Source organism: Podarcis vaucheri, assembly GCF_965113315.1.
Source record: "Podarcis vaucheri genome assembly, chromosome: 8".
NCBI lineage: Eukaryota > Metazoa > Chordata > Lepidosauria > Squamata > Lacertidae > Podarcis > Podarcis vaucheri.
Window position 1 is genome coordinate 47109640 of NC_138766.1, and position 21554 is coordinate 47131193.

A 21554-nucleotide genomic window follows, 5' to 3' on the forward strand; every position below is an offset into this window, starting at 1 on the left:
TGCAGATTACTGTGTGAACATTCTTTATATTTCATAAAACGTGTACACCGCTTGACAGTAAAAAATATCAAAGTGGTTTACGAAAAGACAAAACAATAAAAAATTTTAAAAAATCACAACCATACTTTAAAATGTACAAAAGTTAAAATAATAAAACAGGTTAACATTACCTAAACTTTTGAAGCATCTGGGTAGGCTTAGCTCCTCCCCATTAGATAGATCCACACCATTCATTTGTAGCACATTCAATGCTACAACATGATTTCCCCCAAAGATTTATGGGAACTGTAGCTTCACCCTCAAAGAACTACAATACCCAGCACCCTTAACAAACTATAGTTTCCAGGATCATGTGCTTTGAATGTATATTAAATGTATGGTGTGGATTTGCCCTTATTTGGTCATCTGCCTGTTATGATCCTAAAACTGTTCACCTAGATGCAGACTACTTCAGGTTTTGAACATGCTATGTAGTTTCTACAGAAGAAGGCATGGTTTAGGCATAAAAATACTGGCACACCATCATTCTTCATTTTTGAGATGCTGTTTCATATTGTGTGCTAAACCTAAATTAGGAGGGAGAGGTTTCCAAGCCAACAGACTGATATGTGGCATAACATTTAGCAAGCCGGACAAGCACTGACAAGTTACCTGATCATTCCATTCAAGTTATCAGGGAATTTGTTGACATCCTTGTAAGATAAAAGTTGGTGAAGGCTAGGAAGAAGAGAAAAAGAAATATTGGAATGCTAGAGAGGACTGCAACCTATGTGCAGCTTGCACATTTATTTCTTGGAATATTGTATACAGTTTTGGTCACCTCGTATCAAAAAGGACATTGTAGAGTTGAAAAGGGTTCAGAAAAAGCAACAAAAGTGATGAAGGATATGGAGTGATTCCCCTATGAGGAAATGTTGCAGCATTTGGCAGTGGCGTAGCGTGGGGGGTGCAGGGGGGGTCGGCCGCACCGGGCGCAACATCTGGGGGTTAGGGGGCGCAAATCCATGGGTTAGGGGGCGCAAATCCACGGGTTAGGGGGCGCAAATTACTTGCCTTGCCCCAGGTGCTGACAACCCATGCTACGTCACTGGCATTTGGGACATTTTTAGTTTAGAGGAAATGCGAGCAAGAGGTGACATGATAGGTATTCATAAAGTTATCCATAGATAGAGAAAGGTTTTTCTCCCTTTCTCGTAGCACTAACATCCATGCACATCTGATGATGGGAACTGTTGGAAGAGTAAAAACAGATAAAATAATCTATAACTTAATTTGATGATGGGAACTTGGACTTGTATCCAACAAGGACTTCCACTTTTGCAACAGAACTTTTTTCTCCTTTCCCCCTGTATTCTCCCCAAATCTGCTGTGGAGGTTTGAGGGGAAATCCAAAACAGATTTGGGGAGCACACATGGTGAAGAAACAGAGGCGTTCTGTTGTGGAACTACCTATGTGAATTTGACAGCTTTCTTGGATACAGCCATAACGATTAGACTTGCCTCACACAACTGAATGAGTTTTTTTGATGAGCCAGATTTTATTAGTAGGAATAAATGAATGTAAGCTACTCCTATTTTATTTCATTTGGTTGACTTAAAGTGTGATTTGGATTTTTAATGACTTATTTCTTCCTGTTTTAAATAAATTGTGTGGTAAAGTAGTTGACTTCTGAGTCATCCCCCTTTTCTTCACAGAACTGAGGAGGTGAAAGCAGCTGGGTTACATTATCCCACAATGCCTGCCAAATAATCAAATTTTCCTTAAAAAAATTAAAGTCTGTGGCACTTATGAGCAAAGGGAATCCTTGTGCCAATGCTGTCCTCCCAACTGAAGGGTCAGTTTTGTGCCTGATCATATGCCCAAATAATGATTTCTTGCATAAATTGTTGGAGACACCTTAAGATCAAATTGCTACAGTTTGGAGCTAAAGGAATTGTCCAGAATATTTTAACCATCTATCCTTAGTGTAAGCAATCTGGAATTTGGACATGGAATCTAACATAATGTCTCTCTCTTGCACATCCTTCTCTATTTCTTTCTCCTTCTCTAGAGTAAACCTGTACTGGCATATAAAAATGTTAGTACAGCACAATGTTGGTACATCCTAAGTCTGTACCAGATTCTGATTGACCCATGGTGATTCATGAATTCCTGAGTTCCCAAGGAGAAATGATCTCCCTTGTTGGTATTGTTTTACAGCCTGAACCACATTTACAGGTTATGAGCTTTGCTGGATAAATGTTTCAGCATTTTACATTCAAATTCCCCTTCTTTTGAAGAAGGTTAAATATCCAACTATTTCTATAGCATAATTATTAGCAATTATTTGAAATTGCTGGTTCTTTCTTATCTTGGTTCTTAGGATGGTGGATCCTAATCCTACTCTGAATGTGGCATTAGAAAGTAATAATTAGCCTGGCTAACTAGAACTTAGTACTTTAAGGACTTTAATAGACACTAACAGTGAGGCTAAATATGCCTTTCAGACCAAGATTGCCCTTCTGCCAGACATGGCTTTATTTACACGGTGAGGGTCATTTCAGTACTTTTATCACTGAAGCCGTAGAGCTTCTCCCAATACACATTTTATCCCTGGCAAGTTTATTCTGTCATCTTGGCCCTGTGCACATGACTTAATATTGAAATTAATTATCCACATAACTTTTTTTTAAACTCTGAAGAGTCTACATCCCAGAAAAAGTTATGGCTCTGCTGTAAGAGTTCATCAAGTATGTGCCCATTTATTGTGCTTATTTTAAAGCTAAGCTTGTGACTAAAGAAATATGTTCACCAGTACAGCCCCTTCATTATTATTATTTGAGCATCTCTGCCAGCTCTCACTTGGCTCTGAAGTACCACCTGCAGCACCCCACCTATGCCCAGGAGCCTTGCTTCCCTCTTTTGCTCTGCAGGCTCCCACACCTTCAAAATAACAAGAAACTACTCATGAGTGTCAGGAGCCCCTTTCAAAACGGTGTGCAATTTGACACAGGGGCCGCATCTGGGTGATGGGAATTGGTTGATAACACCCTCCTTCCATTCACATGTGGAAGTATTCTCCCTGCACACATAGATGACAACTTGGGATCCAAGCTGCTGCTGTGATTTTTACCTTTGCTCTTTTTCATGCCCTCCTCTTGGGAGAAAAACACTAGTCTGACTTAAAGATCCACTCTCATCTCCAAACTTCACTTCACATTAAGTGCATCTGCTGTAAGGAATAGTAGCAGCTCGCCTTCCATGAATTTCTTACTTTCTCATCTAATGTCCCTGGAGCATCTGATAAGATGCAGGCCTCCTCCCAAATAAAGCTCATGAGATTTCACTTCCTAATACAATTAAAACATTGTTCAGGATTAAGAGTGGGGTTTGAGTGACTAGGGCATAAGACCCCATGGAAATGTTTTTTTCTGGTGCAATGCAGCACACACTGTCCTATTTCTTCATTGGCAAAAGACAACTCTGCCCCATAAACTGGACCAAATTGTTCCATGAAGAAAAAACAGGTCCACAAGAAACTGCTTTAGTGGAGAAATTTGTTCCTGAGAGCAAGTATTAAGAACCCGAGGTAAGGCTGAAATAACTAAAATACAAAACCCTTTAACAGCTGCTTTTCTCATTTCTCTTTCTGTTGAAACCCTTCAATAACGTTCCAGCACTCTCTCCTTTTACCAGCTCTCTTAACTACTTTGCTGTATTCCTATTACATTCCTGCTACCCTCCCACAGTTCTGAAACATTTTGGCTGATGCCTGACCCTCTACTAAATAGAAATTTTATATATTTGGGATGCACAAAAGTTGAATTCAGTCAATAAAGTGAAATTCTCTTCTAGTGGTAGGAATAGATTTGATACTTGCAAAGCCAGCATGGGTGAATGAGAAGAGTGCTTGCTTGCATGCATCTAGGGGTAAGAATGTGTTTGAAATGTTAGAAGGGGGAAAATGGGAGATATAAAGTGAATGTGAACATCCATATTGTTTGCTGGTGAGCATTAAGCAGGTAACTAGAAAAGGCACATGAGCTAATTCAGGATTAGTAACATTTATATTCAGTTAGATATTTCTGTTCCACATCTGCTTTTTAAAAACTCTCATAAAGCCTACTCATTATTTATCACTCAGAATTGAATTATACGATTACTTTGAAGTTATGAGAACAATTAGTAACCTTTTTCTTCTACATTAATATATTCTAGTTTAAGGATCATTCCTTTTAGATAAAGGACACCTTTATCAACACTGAGCAACATTTTGACTAGCAATGCTGGAGGATATTGCTCATTTTTAAAAAACCAGTAAATATAAAAATGTAACTCTTCTGTTGACAGTTACATTATTGCTAATCCTTCCATTCTTTTCAGATGTGATTTTGAAGACACTGCACAGTATCGTGCTTCTGCCATGAATGTAAAAGGAGAGCTTTCAGCCTATGCTTCCTTGGTGGTGAAGAGTAGGTTTGCCAAAAATGAATTCTTTGGATTTGCATTGCATCTTTTTACAGTTCTCTCTAGTAACTAGAATTTTTGCCCTTTTCTTTCCTAGGATACAAGGGAGAGTTTGATGAGAGTTGTTTCCATGCAGGAACTGTCACCCTACCCTTGAGCTGTAAGTTGTTAACTAATCATTGCTATGTACTGTAAGAAATAGGGTTTTTTTAAGTATTTGAATTTTTTTGTGGCTTTACCACATGTCCGAGAGTTAATGGCATTCTTCAGCTTGTCAAGGAAGGGAAGGACACCCAGCTCTTCCAAGACAGGCAGAGTCTTGCTGCTGTCAATTGTTGTGTTATTGATAGTATGTTGCCCATTGCCTCATCTGCTTGCTGCAGTCTGTGATGATGTCTCCAGACAAGGTTTTCAGCAGTGCAGTTTTCCTGACTGTTGGTCCAAAGGCTGTCTTCATGCCTTTGTACATGTTGCGAGTTTTGAGTTGAATGCTCTGACACAGCTTCAGCCAGTAGTCATTGGCACATTGTCTGGCAATTCCTTGTCTTTCTCAGTGCAGCAGGGCGCTTGCTCGTAGCTCACAAGAGCCTCACACTTTACAGAAGCAACAGGTTTCATGTCCTTAATGCTGGCCTCAAACCATTCGGAGATCTGCTGCTCTCTTTTGCTGAAAGAGGACGTAGTTGTGTTGTAGGTTGCCTCTTTGATGTAGTTCTACCTTGTTTTGATGATGTCTTTGGGCAGTTCAGTAGTGCTTGTTCGATGGAATCGAAGAAGTACCGTATTTTTCGGACTATTGGACGCACCGGTCCATAGGACGCACCTAGATTTGGGGGGGGGGGAAATAAAGGCAAAAAAAATTTATCCCCCCCCCCCCGCCAGGCGCGGGGCTGGGGCGGGGAAGCCCGAGCTTCCCCCTCCCCCAGAACGGGACCCAGAGCCATGCCGAAGCTGCGCGCAGCTTTGGCATCGCTCTGGGAACTTGCGGGGCTGGGGAAGGAGGAAGCCTTCCACCAGCCTCCAAACCATGTCGGGAGACAGCGGGATGGCGCGCTGCGCCTCTCCCGCTGTCCCCCGAGTTTGCAGGGCTGGCGACGGGGAGGAGCAGGCTTCTTCCCCCGCCAGCCTTCTAGACAAGTCGGGGTACAGCGGCAAAGGCGCGCTGCACCTCTCCCGCTGTCCCCCGAGTTTGCGGGGCTGGCGACGGGGAGGAGCAGGCTTCTTCCCCCGTCAGCCTTCTAGACAAGTCGGGGTACAGCGGCAAAGGCGCGCTGCGCCTCTCCCGCTGTCCCCCGAGTTTGCGGGGCTGGCGATGGGGAGGAGCAGGCTTCTTCCCCCGCCAGTCTTCTAGACAAGTCGGGGGACAGCGGCAAAGGCGCGCTGCGCCTCTCCCGCTGTCCCCCGAGTTTGCGGGGCTGGCGACGGGGAGGAGCAGGCTTCTTCCCCCGCCAGCCTTCTAGACAAGTCGGGGTACAGCGGCAAAGGCGCGCTGCGCCTCTCCCGCTGTCCCCCGAGTTTGCGGGGCTGGCGATGGGGAGGAGCAGGCTTCTCCCCCCGCCAGTCTTCTAGACAAGTCGGGGGACAGCGGCAAAGGCGCGCTGCGCCTCTCCCGCTGTCCCCCGAGCTTGTGGGGCTGGTGGTGGGGCTCTCCTGAAGCCTGGAGGCTCCCCCCCCCCAGCCTCCAGATCAGGTCGGGGAATAGCGGGATGGCGGAGCGCCGCCATCCCGCTTTTCCCCGACCTGATCTGGAGGTTGTGGGGATGGTGGGGGGGAGAAGCAGGCTTGCTTCTCCCTCCCCCAGCCTCCAGATCAGGTCGGGGAATAGCGGGATGGCGGAGCGCCGCCATCCCGCTTTTCCCCGACCTGATCTGGAGGTTGTGGGGATGGTGGGGGGGAGAAGCAGGCTTGCTTCTCCCTCCCCCAGCCTCCAGATCAGGTCGGGGAATAGCGGGATGGCGGAGCGCCGCCATCCCGCTTTTCCCCGACCTGATCTGGAGGTTGTGGGGATGGTGGGGGGGAGAAGCAGGCTTGCTTCTCCCCCCGCCAGCCTCCAGATCAGGTCGGGGAATAGCGGGGTGGCGGCTCTGCGCCTCCCCGCTGTCCCCAGCTTTTGGGTGCAGGCTGCTGCCCGCAAGCCTTGCGAGCCCGTGGGACATCCCGCCGGGCTTGCAAAACTTGGGATAGCTTCCTGAAGCCTGGAGAGCGAGAGGGGTCGGTGCGCACGGACCCCTCTCGTTCTCCAGGCTTCAGCAAAAGCCTGCATTCGCACCATAGGACGCACACACATTTCCCCTTCATTTTTGGAGGGGAAAAAGTGCGTCCTATACTGCGAAAAATACGGTATTCACAAAGTTCAGGTATGGTTGTTCTGGCAGTGTTGATTAGAGGCCGCACTTTCTGCTTTGTGCTATGATCCTCTTTGGCTGCAGAATAAGCACATTTCTTCTTCTTCTTCTTCTTCTTCTTCTTCTTCTTCTTCTTCTTCTCCTCCTCCTCCTCCTCCTCCTCCTCCTCCTCCTCCTCCTCCTCACAGTTGGTGTTACTCCACATGGCTATGCCTCCAAGTTTGAGATCCACTTTATAGATACATTTGAGGTTTCCTTTGGAAGAGAAGGTGAAACAATGAGTCTGGGCTGCTCAGTTATCATTCACCCCGATATTAAACGGTTCCAGCCGGAAATCCAGTGGTATAGGAATGGTAAGTATGCATGGCAAGATGAAACTTGTTTGCTATTTCACTTAGGCTATGCTTGTACAGGAGGTTTCTGTGGCCCTGATTGTAGGGAAAGGATGGGAAGCATCCCATGAAAGGAACTAAAAAAGAGATATAGTGGAATCCTACACTTGGAGTACTCATTATATCACAGACGGTGCTGCCGACTCTGACTCCACAACACTACCATCAGTTTGGGGACACAGGTGGCACTGTGGTCTAAACTACAGAGCCTCTTGGGCTTGCCGATCAGAAAGTCGGCAGTTCCAATCCTTGTGACAGAGTGAGCTCCCGTTACTCTGTCCCAGCCTCTGCCAACCTAGCAGTTCAAAAGCACACCTGTGCAAGTAGATAAATAGGTACCACTGTGGCGGGAAAGTAAATGGTGTTTCTGTGTGCTCTGGCTTCCATCACAGTGTTCCATTGCACCAGAAGCGATTTAGTCATGCTGTCCACATGACCCAGAAAGCTGTCTGTGGAGAAACGCCGGCTCCCTCAGCCTGAAGTGAGATGAGCACCACAACCCAATAGATTCTATTGTTGCATCTTTTTCAACTTGTAGGAGTCCTAATTTCTCCGTCCAAATGGGTCCAGACGCATTGGAGTGGAGAAAGAGCTACGTTGACCCTGACTCATGCCAACAAAGAAGATGAAGGCCTTTACACCCTCCGTGTGGTGATGGGGGACTATTATGATCAGTACAGTGCTTATGTTTTTGTTCGAGGTAAGTTTTAGTAATGCCAAAGTGTGTTTGTGGTGCTGATGGTAGTAGTAGTGATAGAGAGCATGTAATGACATGCATACACAGAATACCTTCATGTAATTAAGAATCCTCGGCATAAATCAGAATAATGTGGAAAGGAGTCCATGTAAAAAATTAAATAAAACAGACAGTGTTAGAAGCTCCTCAGTGCTGTCTCAGAAGAGTTATATTGCTCACCACATGAGCTTGCTCTCTCATTAGCTCTTGGAACAGAACTTTGTTTTATTTTTGTGGGGCGAAAATATCTCAGGTTTTAAAATAAAAAGGTATTTGAGCAGTGGAATGAAGGGAAGTTTTGACAGAGGTCAAAAACTGGCATTTGGTACATGAGTTCACTTTCCTTTGTTTATAAATAAAGGTGTAAAGGACAAGCATTCTAGAAATTCAGTTCAGCTCTTGACTCAGCTGGCAGAATTTAAAGCAAAATTTAACTCCCTATTCAGTTTGCCTTGCCAAAAAGGGGGAAAAAGAGAAATTGTAATTGGGCAGGTAAGGGGAACAGAGTATATTTGCCAGGAAAAATAAAAGGGGGCTATGGAATTGTTCTTTTAAGATCCTTGCAGTATCTGCTTGCTCCCTGAACTGCAGCAGTAGTTTTAGATGAGAGCACAGGGGGGCTAGTGTGAGAGTTTAGTGGAAGACACTACAATGTTTCAGTTCTAGGGCCAAACTGCATGAGCCACAGGAGACCCATAATTGGAACTCCCATTGCTTTCAGTTAAAACTGCTCAGGGGGAGCCCTCCAATGTTGATGTTGAACAGAGAAAGAGTACTGAAACAGAGGGGAGTGGAGGATATTAAACCTTCCCCTGTTTCATTTTTATTGATTTCTTGTTTTCCTCCCAAACGTTTTGTTTGCTTGGCGGATGAAAACATACAGGTACCTTTGAGGCTGCGGCTACTTTTTACTAAAAATAGAAATATCAATAACAATCTTCTAGAGTTGCCCAGAGTCTTGGGCTTCAACATGGAAAATCTCCTGTGCATTTAAGGGGTACAGCTGTCCCGCCACTGTATCCCTGTAATGAGGGATGGCTGTACTGGCTTAAAATGGTAAAACAGTGAACAGCTTAGGGCAAAGTAGTAAGAGGGGAAAGGATAGCACCTCTTCCACCCACAGATTTCCCCTTGCACCACTGCATTATTGTCACGCTGAGACAAACATATGGTTGTGTTGTTTGACAGGCAGTACCCATGATGGGATCGAGTACACCAGAGTCTATGTGGAATTATTTATTACACAGGCAAACTGCAGAATTTGTTTTAAATCAACATTTTAAATTGTGGCCATATTCCTATGCACACGGACTTGGGATCAAAGCCTGTTTAAAGGATTTAAGAAGTGGGGCTTACTTCTGAGTGAACATTCACTGGGTGCTACTTTTTAATTTGTTTTACTTCATTTGATTTGGTTTGTGTTAAACTTTTGCACAATGAATACAGTTTCTCCTGGAGGGAATGTCCCTTTAACGAGTGCTTGAAGGAATGCCTCATGAACAAGTGTTTGTGTGATCACATTTCACTGGTTCACGCAGCGACTCTATATCAGTCTCAGCTGCTGAAGGCAGCTGAAGAGAGCAATGCGGACCCTGGAGGCTCTTCACATTCTTGGCTCTATGGCCAAGCCCAGAATGGCGCCAGTTTGCCCTGTTCAGCAGAACCTAGGGAAATGCAGCTAACAGGCCTCTTACAGAACATGAGCAAACTGTACTTGGTAACAAATTATAGGAAATCTCCAGGGGCTGTGGTCATTGGGGAGTTCACAAAAAAAAGTGGAGCTGCTGAATCAGCTAAAATATTTATACTAGCAAGCGGCTATTCATTTCATGTAAGGACTCTGCTAGATCTTTAAAGTGGTTTCCTTTCACATTAATAAGCAATGTGATCCTAGAGCACCCTGGAAAGTTTAACTTCCAGAGGGCACTTTTGAGTTTCCCCATCAATCAAAATTGATTTGGAGTCCAGTGCTTTGTACATCTTCTTAGAATTAAGTCCTATAGGCTTCCAGTGGGACTTGTTCCCAGGTAAGTGTAGGATGTGGGGTTGTTTACAAATCCATTTTTACTGGAAATAGAGAAATGTCAAGAGTAGTTGTGGGTGTGGGTGTATTGAAATAACTGAATTCTCTTCATACATAATTCTTGGAAAGGTAGTGGAATTTTCCCCTTTTACAAGCTTGTAAAAGGCCACAGAGCAGAGGTGGTTTTAAGGTACTGCAACCAGTTCAGCTATGCTGCAGGGGGCTCCACAACAAGGCTGTAGAATGGAGGGAGACGGGAGGGAAGGCACCGGATTTTAGCGTCACATAGGGTGCCGTAGAAATTTAAGAGCCCAAAGTCTGCCACTGCATAGCGTTTCATAAAATGTGTATTATGCTGCAAATGAGAATGAAGTTATGAAAACAATTTTGTCTCCTACTTTGTTTGGCTTCTAAAATTCTAGATAAGTGTGGCTTACACATATAGCTCATTACGCCGTAGAATAATCCTCCAAATAAGCTTGTAATAGACCATGCAATTACAAAATTCTGTGATTCGTTTTCTAAAAGGAAAGGGGATACAATACAGGGTCTAATTTAAAATAATTAAAAGGAACACGTGAAAGCCAGTGAGCGGTTAGAGTACCAGGCTAGAACCATGGAACCAGGTCCAAATGTCAAGTCAGTCACTGGGTCATTATGGGAGAAATTCAGTGTCACACTATGTCAAACATTTCATAAGCACAAGCATTTCAGCTTGCAAGATGGAATTATACCCCCTTTCCTTGCATGTTGTTCTGGGGGTTCTCCCACCTGCCCAGTCAATTTGGGGGCTATGAGGAGGGGGGGAATCCCCATTGTGCAAGTCGGGGATGTTGCACAGGGATTTCACTGACAAGACTTGTTAGGTGAATCTCCTTTGTCTAAATCAGCCTAACCTCAATCACAGACCTAAATTAGGGAAGATTTAGAACTGTGCTCTAGAACTTCCACTTCTGATGCAAGCAGAGACACATTGTGCCTTTGAACAATAGCTTTCAATTGTTATTTTTAAAATGCATGCCTTCATCTATATAGATGCTGATGCCGACATACCAGGAGCCCCTGGTTCTCCTCTGGATGTGAAGTGTTTGGATGCTAACAAGGATTATGTCATCATCTCCTGGAAACAACCAGCTGTTGATGGAGGAAGTCCCATCTTGGGATACTTCATTGATAAGTCAGTATTTGTGCCAGAATGAAATTACTTCTGATCTCTGGGACCATAAAGATCTCTTGCTTTTGGAAAATATCAGTGCACCTTCTGCATTATTAATTTGCTGTTTTTGTCTCCTTTTTCTTACGGAGGCAGGTTAATATGGTTAAGAATGTGGGTTAGCAAATGTTGCTGAGGCATGTTAGTAAACAGTGCAAATGAATTACTCCATATCTAACTATAGCCCTTTTCCATACCTTCTTCCTCCATCTATTTGCTGTATGGAATGTGGATCACATCAGTGGCCCCACCATGATGTTGCCATATCTCATGTGCCCTGCTGGCGCTATCCCTGACTTCTTCATGTACACCTGAATGTCTGAATGCAAGATGATCTGTATGTAGTTAGGTGCTTCTTCTCAGAGTTTTGTCTATATGTGCGGAAACCCAGGCTAGTGCCCATGGCAGTGTCTTACTTTTTCTTCAATGCATTGTGAACATGTGGAGAAGAAGGTGTTCAGGGTGCTCATGTCACATTACTGTACAGTCGTACCTTGGTTGACGAACACCTTGCGACTCAAAAGTTTTGGCTCCCGAACGCCGCAAACCCGGGAGTGAGTGTTCCAGTTTGCGAACATTCTTTGGAACCCGAATGTCCGACACGGCTGACGCAGCTTCCAATTGGCTGCAGGAGCTTCCTGCAGCCAATCAGAAGCTGCACCTTGGTTTCCGAACATTTTGGAAATCAAATGGACTTCTGGAACAGATTCCGTTCAACTTCCGAGGTACCGCTGTATTTATAATCCTTTGGGATTAAAATTCTACTTGGGTCATCTGAGGGAATAAAGGCCACTTCATGCAATACAGTTTGTTTTGCACAGCTGACATTTTGATACACATTTGCCTACAGGGAAAAACTGGGGTGACTCAGTAAGTGAACTGACATTACCCCTGATCAAGAGGAAAGGGAGACCCAACAGCACCTGGGACAATGGAATCCCCTCCCCATGTTTAGTATGCATTTGGGTGTTCTTAGCTGACAGTGTTGTTTTAAGGAAATGTTTGTTCTTTTCATTTTACTTCCTGAAAAGGCTGCAAGGAGAGTGAAATGTCAGCATCCACACAACGTAATTGAGTTCCAGTTTATTTCTATATTCCCCCCACCCAAGAGCAAATATATATATTCAAGCCAGCATTACATGAGCAAGTATTTGGGGAGATTCTGGAATAGCTTTGTAACTTCTCTTTGTCATTGAAAACAGTTCTGTTTTTGTTTTTCAGATGTGAAGTTGGCACTACCCACTGGTCCCAGTGCAATGAGACACCAGTGAAGTTTGCTCGCTTCCCAGTCACAGGTTTAATAGAAGGACGCTCCTACATATTCCGAGTCCGAGCTGTGAATAATGCTGGGGTGAGCATTCCATCCCGGATTTCAGAACCTGTTGCAGCCCTGGATCCTGCCGATAGGGCCAGACTTAGAAGTAAGAGTCTTCCTAATACTCATCCTATCGAGAGGTTGAAAATTTTGAATTTGTGGAGGTTGTGACCAAAGAGTCCTTCCACTAGAGGGAGCAAGAGTAAAGCAAACTGCATCATGCAAATTAGGATTTGCCAAGACCAAACTCTTCCATATTTCTCCCAGCATTTCTTTCGCATCCCCACTTATCTATCTGATATACTCAGCATCAGGACCAGCCCTGGAACACACTCTCCAGAAACAAGCTGTGGTAGATAATTTTACCACAACAGAGACCACATTTTGAATGGCAGCCCTATGTTCTAATGGGACGCGGGTGGCGCTGTGGGTAAAACCTCAGTGCCTAGGGCTTGCCGATCGCATGGTCAGCGGTTTGAATCCCCGCGGCGGGGTGAGCTCCCGTCTTTCGGTCCCAGCTCCTGCCCACCTAGCAGTTCGAAAGCACTCCTAAGTGCAAGTAGATAAATAGGGACCGCTTACTAGCGCGAAGGTAAACGGCGTTTCCGTGTGCTGCGCTGGTGCTGGCTCGCCAGAGCAGCTTTGTCACGCTGGCCACGTGACCCGGAAGTGTCTGCGGACAGGGCTGGCTCCCGGCCTCTTAAGTGAGATGAGCGCACAACCCTAGAGTCGGACACGACTGGCCCATACGGGCAGGGGTACCTTTACCTTTTACCTTATGTTCTAACATGCATAATGTTTTTATCCAGTCCTTTAAATGTTCTTGCTTCAGATAGACTTGTTGGTATCTTGCCTTCATAGTCAAAGGAAGCTTTTTAACCTCGATACATACTGAACTTTATCTGAATAATTCTTTATGCTGCCAAGGGTTCATCCCACACCACAGCTCTAATCTAAAATGCACCCACTTCAACATTTTTGGCTGACCATGGCTGGGATGGTGTTGAAGTATTCTCTTTCAGTTCTCATGTGTTTCAAGATACCAAGGAATACCTTCTATATATAGTTGTGTGACTTTTTAAGCTCTCTTTTCAATCATGTTGCGGTAGAGAGGATTGATTCTTTATTCTATAGGAATATATTTAAGCCTGGTTCAAACGTATATTGAATTAGTTTGTTTCCAGATCTACAGCTACAAAGCTTCAACTTAGTTCAGTAACCATTGTAGCCAGAATGTTGATGCACTGTATTTGAGGCAGGCTCTCTGCCAGCAACTAGAAATGATTAATACATTCTCTTACTTAATGAAATGGTGCTGTCATAGTTAGGAACCCTTGTTTAAAAAGCAATTGTGTTAGTAAGATGCAGTGTTTTCCCACATATACCCATGTCTGCCTAAGCTCTGACTTTATTTCAGGTCACCCCTCTGCCCCCTGGACTGGACAGATTATTGTCACTGAGGAGGAACCCACAGGTGAGCAAAATTCCTCTGAAAGGAGGATGATCTGAATTCTATTTAGCTTTTAGAACATGTCTGGATTGCAGATTTTAAACTGGTTGCAATCTTTTTTTTTGCCACGACTTCCCTCAAGAAAACTTTCCTACAAACTAATTCTGTGAGGCAGCTGATAATTCCCCCGAAATTTAAAATAATGAGGAATATTGAATTTTGCAACAAATTGTGCTCACCTATATGAACAAAGCACATCTGTGGAAATTGTGTTGGGTTGAAAATTCCTTTTAAATCTATATTCTTGAGAGAAATAAAGTGTCTAAATCTCTGGCCTCAAATTGCTTGATCTCACAGAAAGGAACTGCATCAATAGTTTTGCAAACTGCCTGCTCTGCTCCTCTGTGGTAGTTTCAATTTATGGCATTAAATATATAAAGGCCTTTCTTTCTTCACTCTTTTATACAGAGGGCATTGTTCCTGGACCACCTTTAGACCTTCATGTTACAGAAGCCACAAAGAACTATATTGTGCTCGGTTGGAAACCTCCATTTGAGCGGGGCCATGAGGGTGTCATGTACTTCGTTGAAAAGGTAAAACTACAGTGCCAGAGCATAGTTTTCTCATTCATTTCCCCACAAGCCACATTTTATCCTCAGATGAAGAACAGCAGGCTGGTACCTTTTAATTTTTTTATTTTTTCCACTCCACATCAAAGGCAAAAATCTCCAACCAGTGTTAAGATTGGGGGCAGGGGGGGGGAATCAAACTGAAAGGAAAATATTGAATAGGTATCAGAAACATATTTTTGAGAAGGGTTTGCCATTTCTTTTCCTCATAAGAACATGAGAAGAGACCTGCTGGTTCAAGCCAAAGGCTCGTCTAGTTTAACATTCTGTTAGCCAACCAAATCCCTGTGGGAACATCACAAGTAGGTCAAGTCCTTTTGTCATGAACTCCTTTTCTTAATGCGGTATAGAAATAGATTCAGTCTTAACTAGAATCCTGTCTAAAAATAAGAGCAGCCGTCTGTGCTCACACAAACTGATTAGTAGCATAGTTGGGAATGCGTATGTTCTGTCCAAGCAATGGCCTTGGATTTGAGGATTCTGGCTCCAGTGGGGACACACTGAAGACAACAACTCAGCAAGGCGCAGCAGAGCAGCGTCTAGGTTTTGCTCTCTGTGGCTGGTGGCTTCATAAGAACAGAGCTCAAATGTTGTCCCAACACAATTCAACCTTAGGCTGAGCCTTAAATAGGAACTGTGGGACTCTAGCTCTGCCTTCAGTGAGAAGAACTTCTTTTAAGGTAGGGTTGCCACATTTCAAAAAGTAAAAACCAAGACACCAAAAGTTGAGCTTTTTTTTTACATTTACGTTTTTTTTATTTTCTTGCCTAAGATCCAGGACAAAGTGCCGCCTTTCAGAAATCCCCCCCCCCGACATCAATTCCACCCTTGAAATCCCAGTAATGTCCGGGAAAATCTGGACGTACGGCAGCCTTATTTAAGGGGACCTAGCCTGCTTTAAAGGGGTCGGGTAGCGCTGTGGGTTAAACCACAGAGCCTAGGACTTGCCGATCAGAAGGTCGGCGGTTCAAATCCCCATGACGGGGTGAGCTCCCGTTGCTCGGTCCCTGCTCCTGCCAACTTAACAGTTCGAAAGCACGTTAAAGTGTATGTAGATAAATAGGTACCGCTCCAGCAGGAAGGTAAATGGTGTTTTTGTGCGCTGCTCTGGTTTGCCAGAAGTGGCTTAGTCATGCTGGCCACATGACCCGGAAGCTGTACGCCGGCTCCCTTGGCCAATAAAGCAAGATGAACGCCGCAACCCCAGAGTCAGCCACGACTGGACCTGATGGTCAGGGGTCCCTTTACCTTTACCTAGCCTGCTTTAAGAGTCATTGGCTTCAACACAGTTTTGGAGAGGCCATAGCTCCACTAAGGCTTCTGCACTGGAGTCCTTGCTGTCAGAGGATGGCAACTCCAGCTCCACAGAATGAAGTAGCATAATGGCATAATGGGCTCCTCTTGCACTGGTGTGTCCAAGTTAGTAAGGACCTCTGGGGCTGATGGTGATTCCCACCCCAAACCTCTCCTAAAGATGGGGAGCCTAACTCAGAAGTCATACCAGAATTAAAAACTTGTTCTCCAAGTTTTTATTTATTTATTACATTTATATACCACCTTTGATCTTCCAATGATTTTAAGGTGGGGTGCGTGGTTCTCGTCCTCCCCGTTTCATCCTGTGAGGTAGGTTAAGCTAAGAGATGGTGACTGGCCCAAGATCACTCTGTGAGCTTCATGGCTGAGTGGGGATTCAAACCCTGGTCTCCCAGGTCCTAGTCCAACACTCTAACCATTACGCCTCACTGACTTTTAAACCCCGCCCCCGAGATGTATTTTCTAATGCTTAATGAGTTGGATCCTGAGAACTGCACCCAGAAGGAAGCATGCAGCAGTGGACTTTCCCACTGTCTCCTACTGTCCCCCAAACCCACTTCTGAAGATTGCCGAGCTTTCCTTGATCTGCTCACAGAAGATTTGTTTCTAGGATGGAAGCCAGTGGGGTTTTTTTGTTTTTGTTTTACATCTTTTTTCCCCCAAACAAAATTACTGTGGTGTAATTCCACTGCTCATCTTCAGCCAAATGTAAAAAAAAATTATCCACCAAATGCACATGCTTTATTACCTCAAAATAGGTTATAGTTAGTCTCTAAGACAAAGTTGGGTATGAGAATATTATCCACAAAGCATCTGATCATTTCTGCTGCAGCTGGCCAATCTGCTTTCCATTAGCTGCAAGTCTCCCACCACGAAAAGTGTGTTCCAACTCAATGATGAAGCACAATGAATCCCTGTAAGAATGTGAATAATTTGTTACTTTCTGCTGGACAGCTGCAAAGTTTCTTGTAAGATACTGATTTTGTCCAATTCTGAACTTCCCATTTCAGTGTGTTGCAGGAACCGAAAACTGGCAGAGAGTGAACACAGAGATACCTGTAAAGTCCCCTCGCTTTGCACTTTTTGACTTAGCTGAAGGGAAGTCCTACCAGTTCCGTGTCCGTTGCTGTAATTCAGCTGGAATTGGTGAGCCCTCAGAAGCCACTGAAGCCACTGTGGTTCGTGACAAACTTGGTAAGTGTACAGTGCAGGCCACTGTGGATCAACTTTAGATGCCTCAGTATTTTTATGAACTTGTTTCTTTTTCTCCCTTGAATGGGAGTGTGTTGGCTTTTATATGTGTTTCCATTTTTTCACATTGCCTTCAGTTCAACCCACACTTTGTGATCAATGCTGTTTCACCGCAGTATCTCTCCTAACACAGTCAAGGTGGAGGGTTGCTTGCCCAACTTTGGCAGGGTCCTTTAGCCCTCCTTTCTCCTTCTCTAAGCCCAGTAAGTGTTTCCCCAGCTTTGGGAAGGTAGAAGGAGGGCTCTAGGACCCTACCAGAGCCCTCGCACCGCCTTTCCAAAGCCAACAGATAAGCCTGCAGATTGGTGTATGGGGTTGGGGGGAATAAATAAATGGATGGTGGATTTCCTTCACTATTTATTTATTTATTCATGCACACACCCATGCAAAGCTGCTATCATGTAATTAAAATAAGCATAAGAATCAAGGTACCTGTACACAAAAGATGTGATCTGCTCACATTTTCCTCTAATTATTAGCCACTTGATAGATTTCAGCATTACATTTAGCACAAGTAACAGAAACGTAGGTATCCGGTGTATTAATGTCAACAATGGTGACCATTAACTTGTTTTGGTACTTTTATACTTTGTCTCTAGATATTCCTAGTCCTCCTAGCCATCTTGTACCTGTCAGAAATACAGACACCTCAGTAGTTGTCACTTGGACAGAATCCAAAGATGCAAAAGAGTTGATTGGATATTACGTAGAAGCAAGCAAAGTCGGATCTGGTCACTGGGAACCATGCAACAATAATCCTGTGAAAGGCACAAGGTAAGTAGATTAATGGTTGGATGGGAAGTTTGAACTTTTTTATGTGCTAAAAGACAGCTTGCCAGGTTTTTAAAAATACTTCAAAGCTAAAGAATACCTTTCCTCAACTTCAAATTAATGTGTTTGGAATAACGTTGTGGTTTGTGATATTATGCTTCTGCAGCAACTGGCATTTCCAATTCTAATCACTTATTTGCTGGCACAAAGTGAATAATTATAATAAGGCTATTGTTGCAAAAGAGGACATCTGCTGAAGGACGGACACTCTTGGATTTTGCCCAATAGTTGTTATAATATCTCATCCAGAGAAATATGTTTTATTTTTAGAGAAGAATATACAGGGGCACCATTTGTGATTTCACTTTTGCAGGGACAACAATCTCTGTAAGGCTGTATTGAAGATGGGATTGCCAAAAGGGAGTCTATTTTAAGAGCATTTCCCCTGCTTCTTAAAAAAACACACCTCATAATAACAATAGCAATGTTATCCAAACACAGTTTACAGTAACAGGATCTGTGTCCTTGGTATACATAATGCATAGGCCCATTTCATGTTTAGAATATTTCCCTTGCAGTAGGTAGAAGCATTGAGTTAGCAAAAAATAAAGGAATAAATACAAGGAATAATTGCAAGTAATTTGAAACACAAGCTGTGATTGTTTTTCCTGCCCTCCCTTAATTGTGTTTCTAAATACATAGTCCTGCCGAAATGCTTGCTTATGAAAACTGCACCAGAATGCAGTAATACAGTGCTACCCCATCTGAAATATCTTTCATAGTCCATACCTTGGGTTCTTGGAACTTTTAAAGAGTGCGGTCCAAATGCAGCATATCATAGAAGGGCTCAATTGTTTGCAAAATCTGAAATCTGATGGCGCAGTCATTAGTGGTGTTTTACTTTAGATTTACTTGCCATGGACTTACTACTGGGGATCACTACACTTTCCGTGTCAGAGCTGTTAATGCAGCAGGACTCAGTGAGTATTCGCAGGAGTCAGAAGCCATTGAAGTCAAGGCAGCTATTGGTAAGTGACCTCTCGTTCCTATACCAGAAGTGGAAAACAGCATTACGAGTATTAAAGAAAGGGGTGCAATTAACTAATAATATTTATTTGCAGTACTGTTTGTGCACATTGACTATGCATTGGTAATATTTTGTATTTCACTTTCATCGTTTCACAGTCATCATCCAGTCACCATGCACTTGTAGACTTCTCACCTTCACCATCCCAGACTTCCTTGGGTGTGTTCCCTGTAACTCTGTATAGAAAATAAGTTCACCTCACATCATTCTCTCAAATGACCTGGCAGTCTGATTCCATGCAGTGGTATATATTTCACCTCTAACATGCCCTAGCTTGCAAAAGTATGCTTGTTAATTTCCATGCCTAATTTGCTTCATTGCTTGATTCCAATAATACAATGATTTCTATGTCTTCATGTTCCAAAGTCTTTTTATTTATATTGTATTTTACTGTTGAGATATTTGGAATGATCCGTGCATTAATAATCCTATTAATTGAAGAACTTTGCAACTTCGGAGATAATCTATGTAACATGCTTCTGAGGTTTCTTTAACAGATCATATATCCCTCCAAATAGTTGAGCATTAATGTAGTACTTTCAATATAATGGACATTGTTCAGTCTAACATTCAGAAGAATCTTAACAGCATGCAAGTATTAACTGCTGAGGTGTATGGTATTATATGCTGATGAAAATTTCATATAAATCAAACCATACAGTGTATTGCCTGTGAGTGTATCTTTTGAATGTCCTGTCTCTGTCATGCTTTGTGTCCATTTCTTCATTCATTTGAATAATGGAGAACTGGGAATGAATGGACTCTAATTTCAAATGTCTTTGTTGTTTTCTGGCAATTTTAGGGGGAGGATTGCTTCATGATGTATGTCCTGGACTAAGTGGTAAAGCTGATGGACTAACAGACCACACTGCCAACTGGGAAGGCATGCATGAGTCCTCCCAGCCTATCTTTGACACAGATGCTTTGTTAAAACGCAATGCTAAACCTAACAGGCAAACAGTGCCCGATAGCTCTGGTAAGCAGAGGAGTCCGACAGACAATAAAGTGAGTGAAAAAGTTCCATCTCCTGCACCACAAAAAGCAGCTACCAAGCAGGCAAGTAAGTCTCGTCCTGAGGACCGCTCAGCACTGCAGAGAATGAAAAAGAAAGGTGATATAGGTGAGCGTTGGTCATATGCGGTGCTTTCATCATTTAGCGCCTTCATTTCAGACACTTAATCATCTGTGATCATCCAAGCTCCGAAAACTCATCCTTGCCAATGCTACATTTTCCACCATCTCCATCTAATAAATGCTCTGCTGTCTATCAAAGGTCATTATGTATACTGGCAATTAGAGCTATGGCACATATGTATGTTGCATCTAACAACGAGCTTGCATGTTGCATTCATTTGCTAATTGATTAGTGTTGTTTAGGTTTATTCTAATTAATTGTAAAAAAAAATACATATGCCACATCAATATCAGCTTGGTGACATTTATGCTTTCTTAGCACTTTGTATTTATTTTTTGCAAAATCATGGTACAGTGGAAGTGAAAAAGGGAAGATCAAGTTGGACACACAATCATTGTTTGGTATATCATCACCATTTTTGTTACCTAGTAGATCGGAATTTGCCAATCTTTTGAGGCCTGGAGGCACGTTTGGCAATCTAAAAGACTGCAAAATACCCATTTCACAGAACAAAAAAGTTCAGAAGCCCACAAAAATGCAATAAATTGACACACCCACCCATGAGTGAAACACTGACAAAATTGCAGGCAACCAGTGAAAGAACGGGCAAAGGAACAAACAAGATTAAAAAAAAAGGAAAAGGGGGACTTGGCAACCACTAGAGAGGGGTGAGCAGTCGTAGTTTTTAGGATCAGATTGTTTCTTCCCATTGAGGATCTGACCAAATAGAGAAAAACAATGTCCACCTGAAACCATCAGGTTAAATACTAAAGGCATCTAAGTGTATAAGCAGTACCTAGGACAGCAGAGCAGATAGGCCCCATACTTGTTTTTCACATCCTGAAAGCAGAATGTTCACCTTCCATTTAAACCTGCGTGGGCAGAAGGTGGCTTACAATTAAGTGCAAGATGCGAATCTACACTCTCCACGGAGATAGTGAAGATCTGTCTGCTATTCTAGTCTATGAAACAGAACAGCAAAATACTATATACAGCATACTGTAGATTATAAAATAATAGATTTGAGATAGGCCTGTGATCATCTAATTTAAGCCTTTGCTTTGAGGCATGGTTGCTAATGCATCAGTTCACACATACCTGAATATGGATAAGCTTAACCTGAACCTGGGTAACGGACCATTTCTACAAACGTGTTATGGTAACAGTAAATTCAGTGAGCCATAATTAAATCTTATTTATCGGAAAACATTCCCCATCTTATCCCCATTAGATTCATTACAGCTTGCAACACCCACACCCACACACCCCACTCCAGGACTATAATACGAAATCCAGCCAAAAGGCCAAAACAACAACCTCAATTCAACCTCTAAATCCAATTGAAAGTAACAAACCACTTTGTTTAATGAAGGCCACAGAGGTAAGCAGAGGGATGGACCTCAGCAGCAGATAATTCACATAACCTCAAGGCACCTGCTGAAAAAT

The 21554-nt window shown here is 43.3% G+C and overlaps 1 protein-coding gene across 2 annotated transcripts in view; it reads left to right on the forward strand.

Moving 5' to 3' along the window:
- The window catches only part of MYOM1 (myomesin 1), a 71113-nt gene that overhangs the window by 20909 nt on the left and 28650 nt on the right, over nucleotides 1-21554 (forward strand). Inside the window, exons 7-18 of one of the 2 annotated variants that reach the window (XM_082235099.1) lie at nucleotides 4364-4452; nucleotides 4545-4607; nucleotides 6981-7145; nucleotides 7723-7884; nucleotides 10979-11120; nucleotides 12378-12577; nucleotides 13889-13945; nucleotides 14390-14514; nucleotides 16875-17058; nucleotides 17715-17889; nucleotides 18793-18914; nucleotides 19776-20093. In XM_082235099.1, the coding sequence (XP_082091225.1) occupies nucleotides 4364-4452; nucleotides 4545-4607; nucleotides 6981-7145; nucleotides 7723-7884; nucleotides 10979-11120; nucleotides 12378-12577; nucleotides 13889-13945; nucleotides 14390-14514; nucleotides 16875-17058; nucleotides 17715-17889; nucleotides 18793-18914; nucleotides 19776-20093 (1802 nt within the window). The remainder of the gene's footprint in view (nucleotides 1-4363; nucleotides 4453-4544; nucleotides 4608-6980; nucleotides 7146-7722; nucleotides 7885-10978; nucleotides 11121-12377; nucleotides 12578-13888; nucleotides 13946-14389; nucleotides 14515-16874; nucleotides 17059-17714; nucleotides 17890-18792; nucleotides 18915-19775; nucleotides 20094-21554) is intronic. The other variant, XM_082235100.1, reaches the window with a different exon arrangement.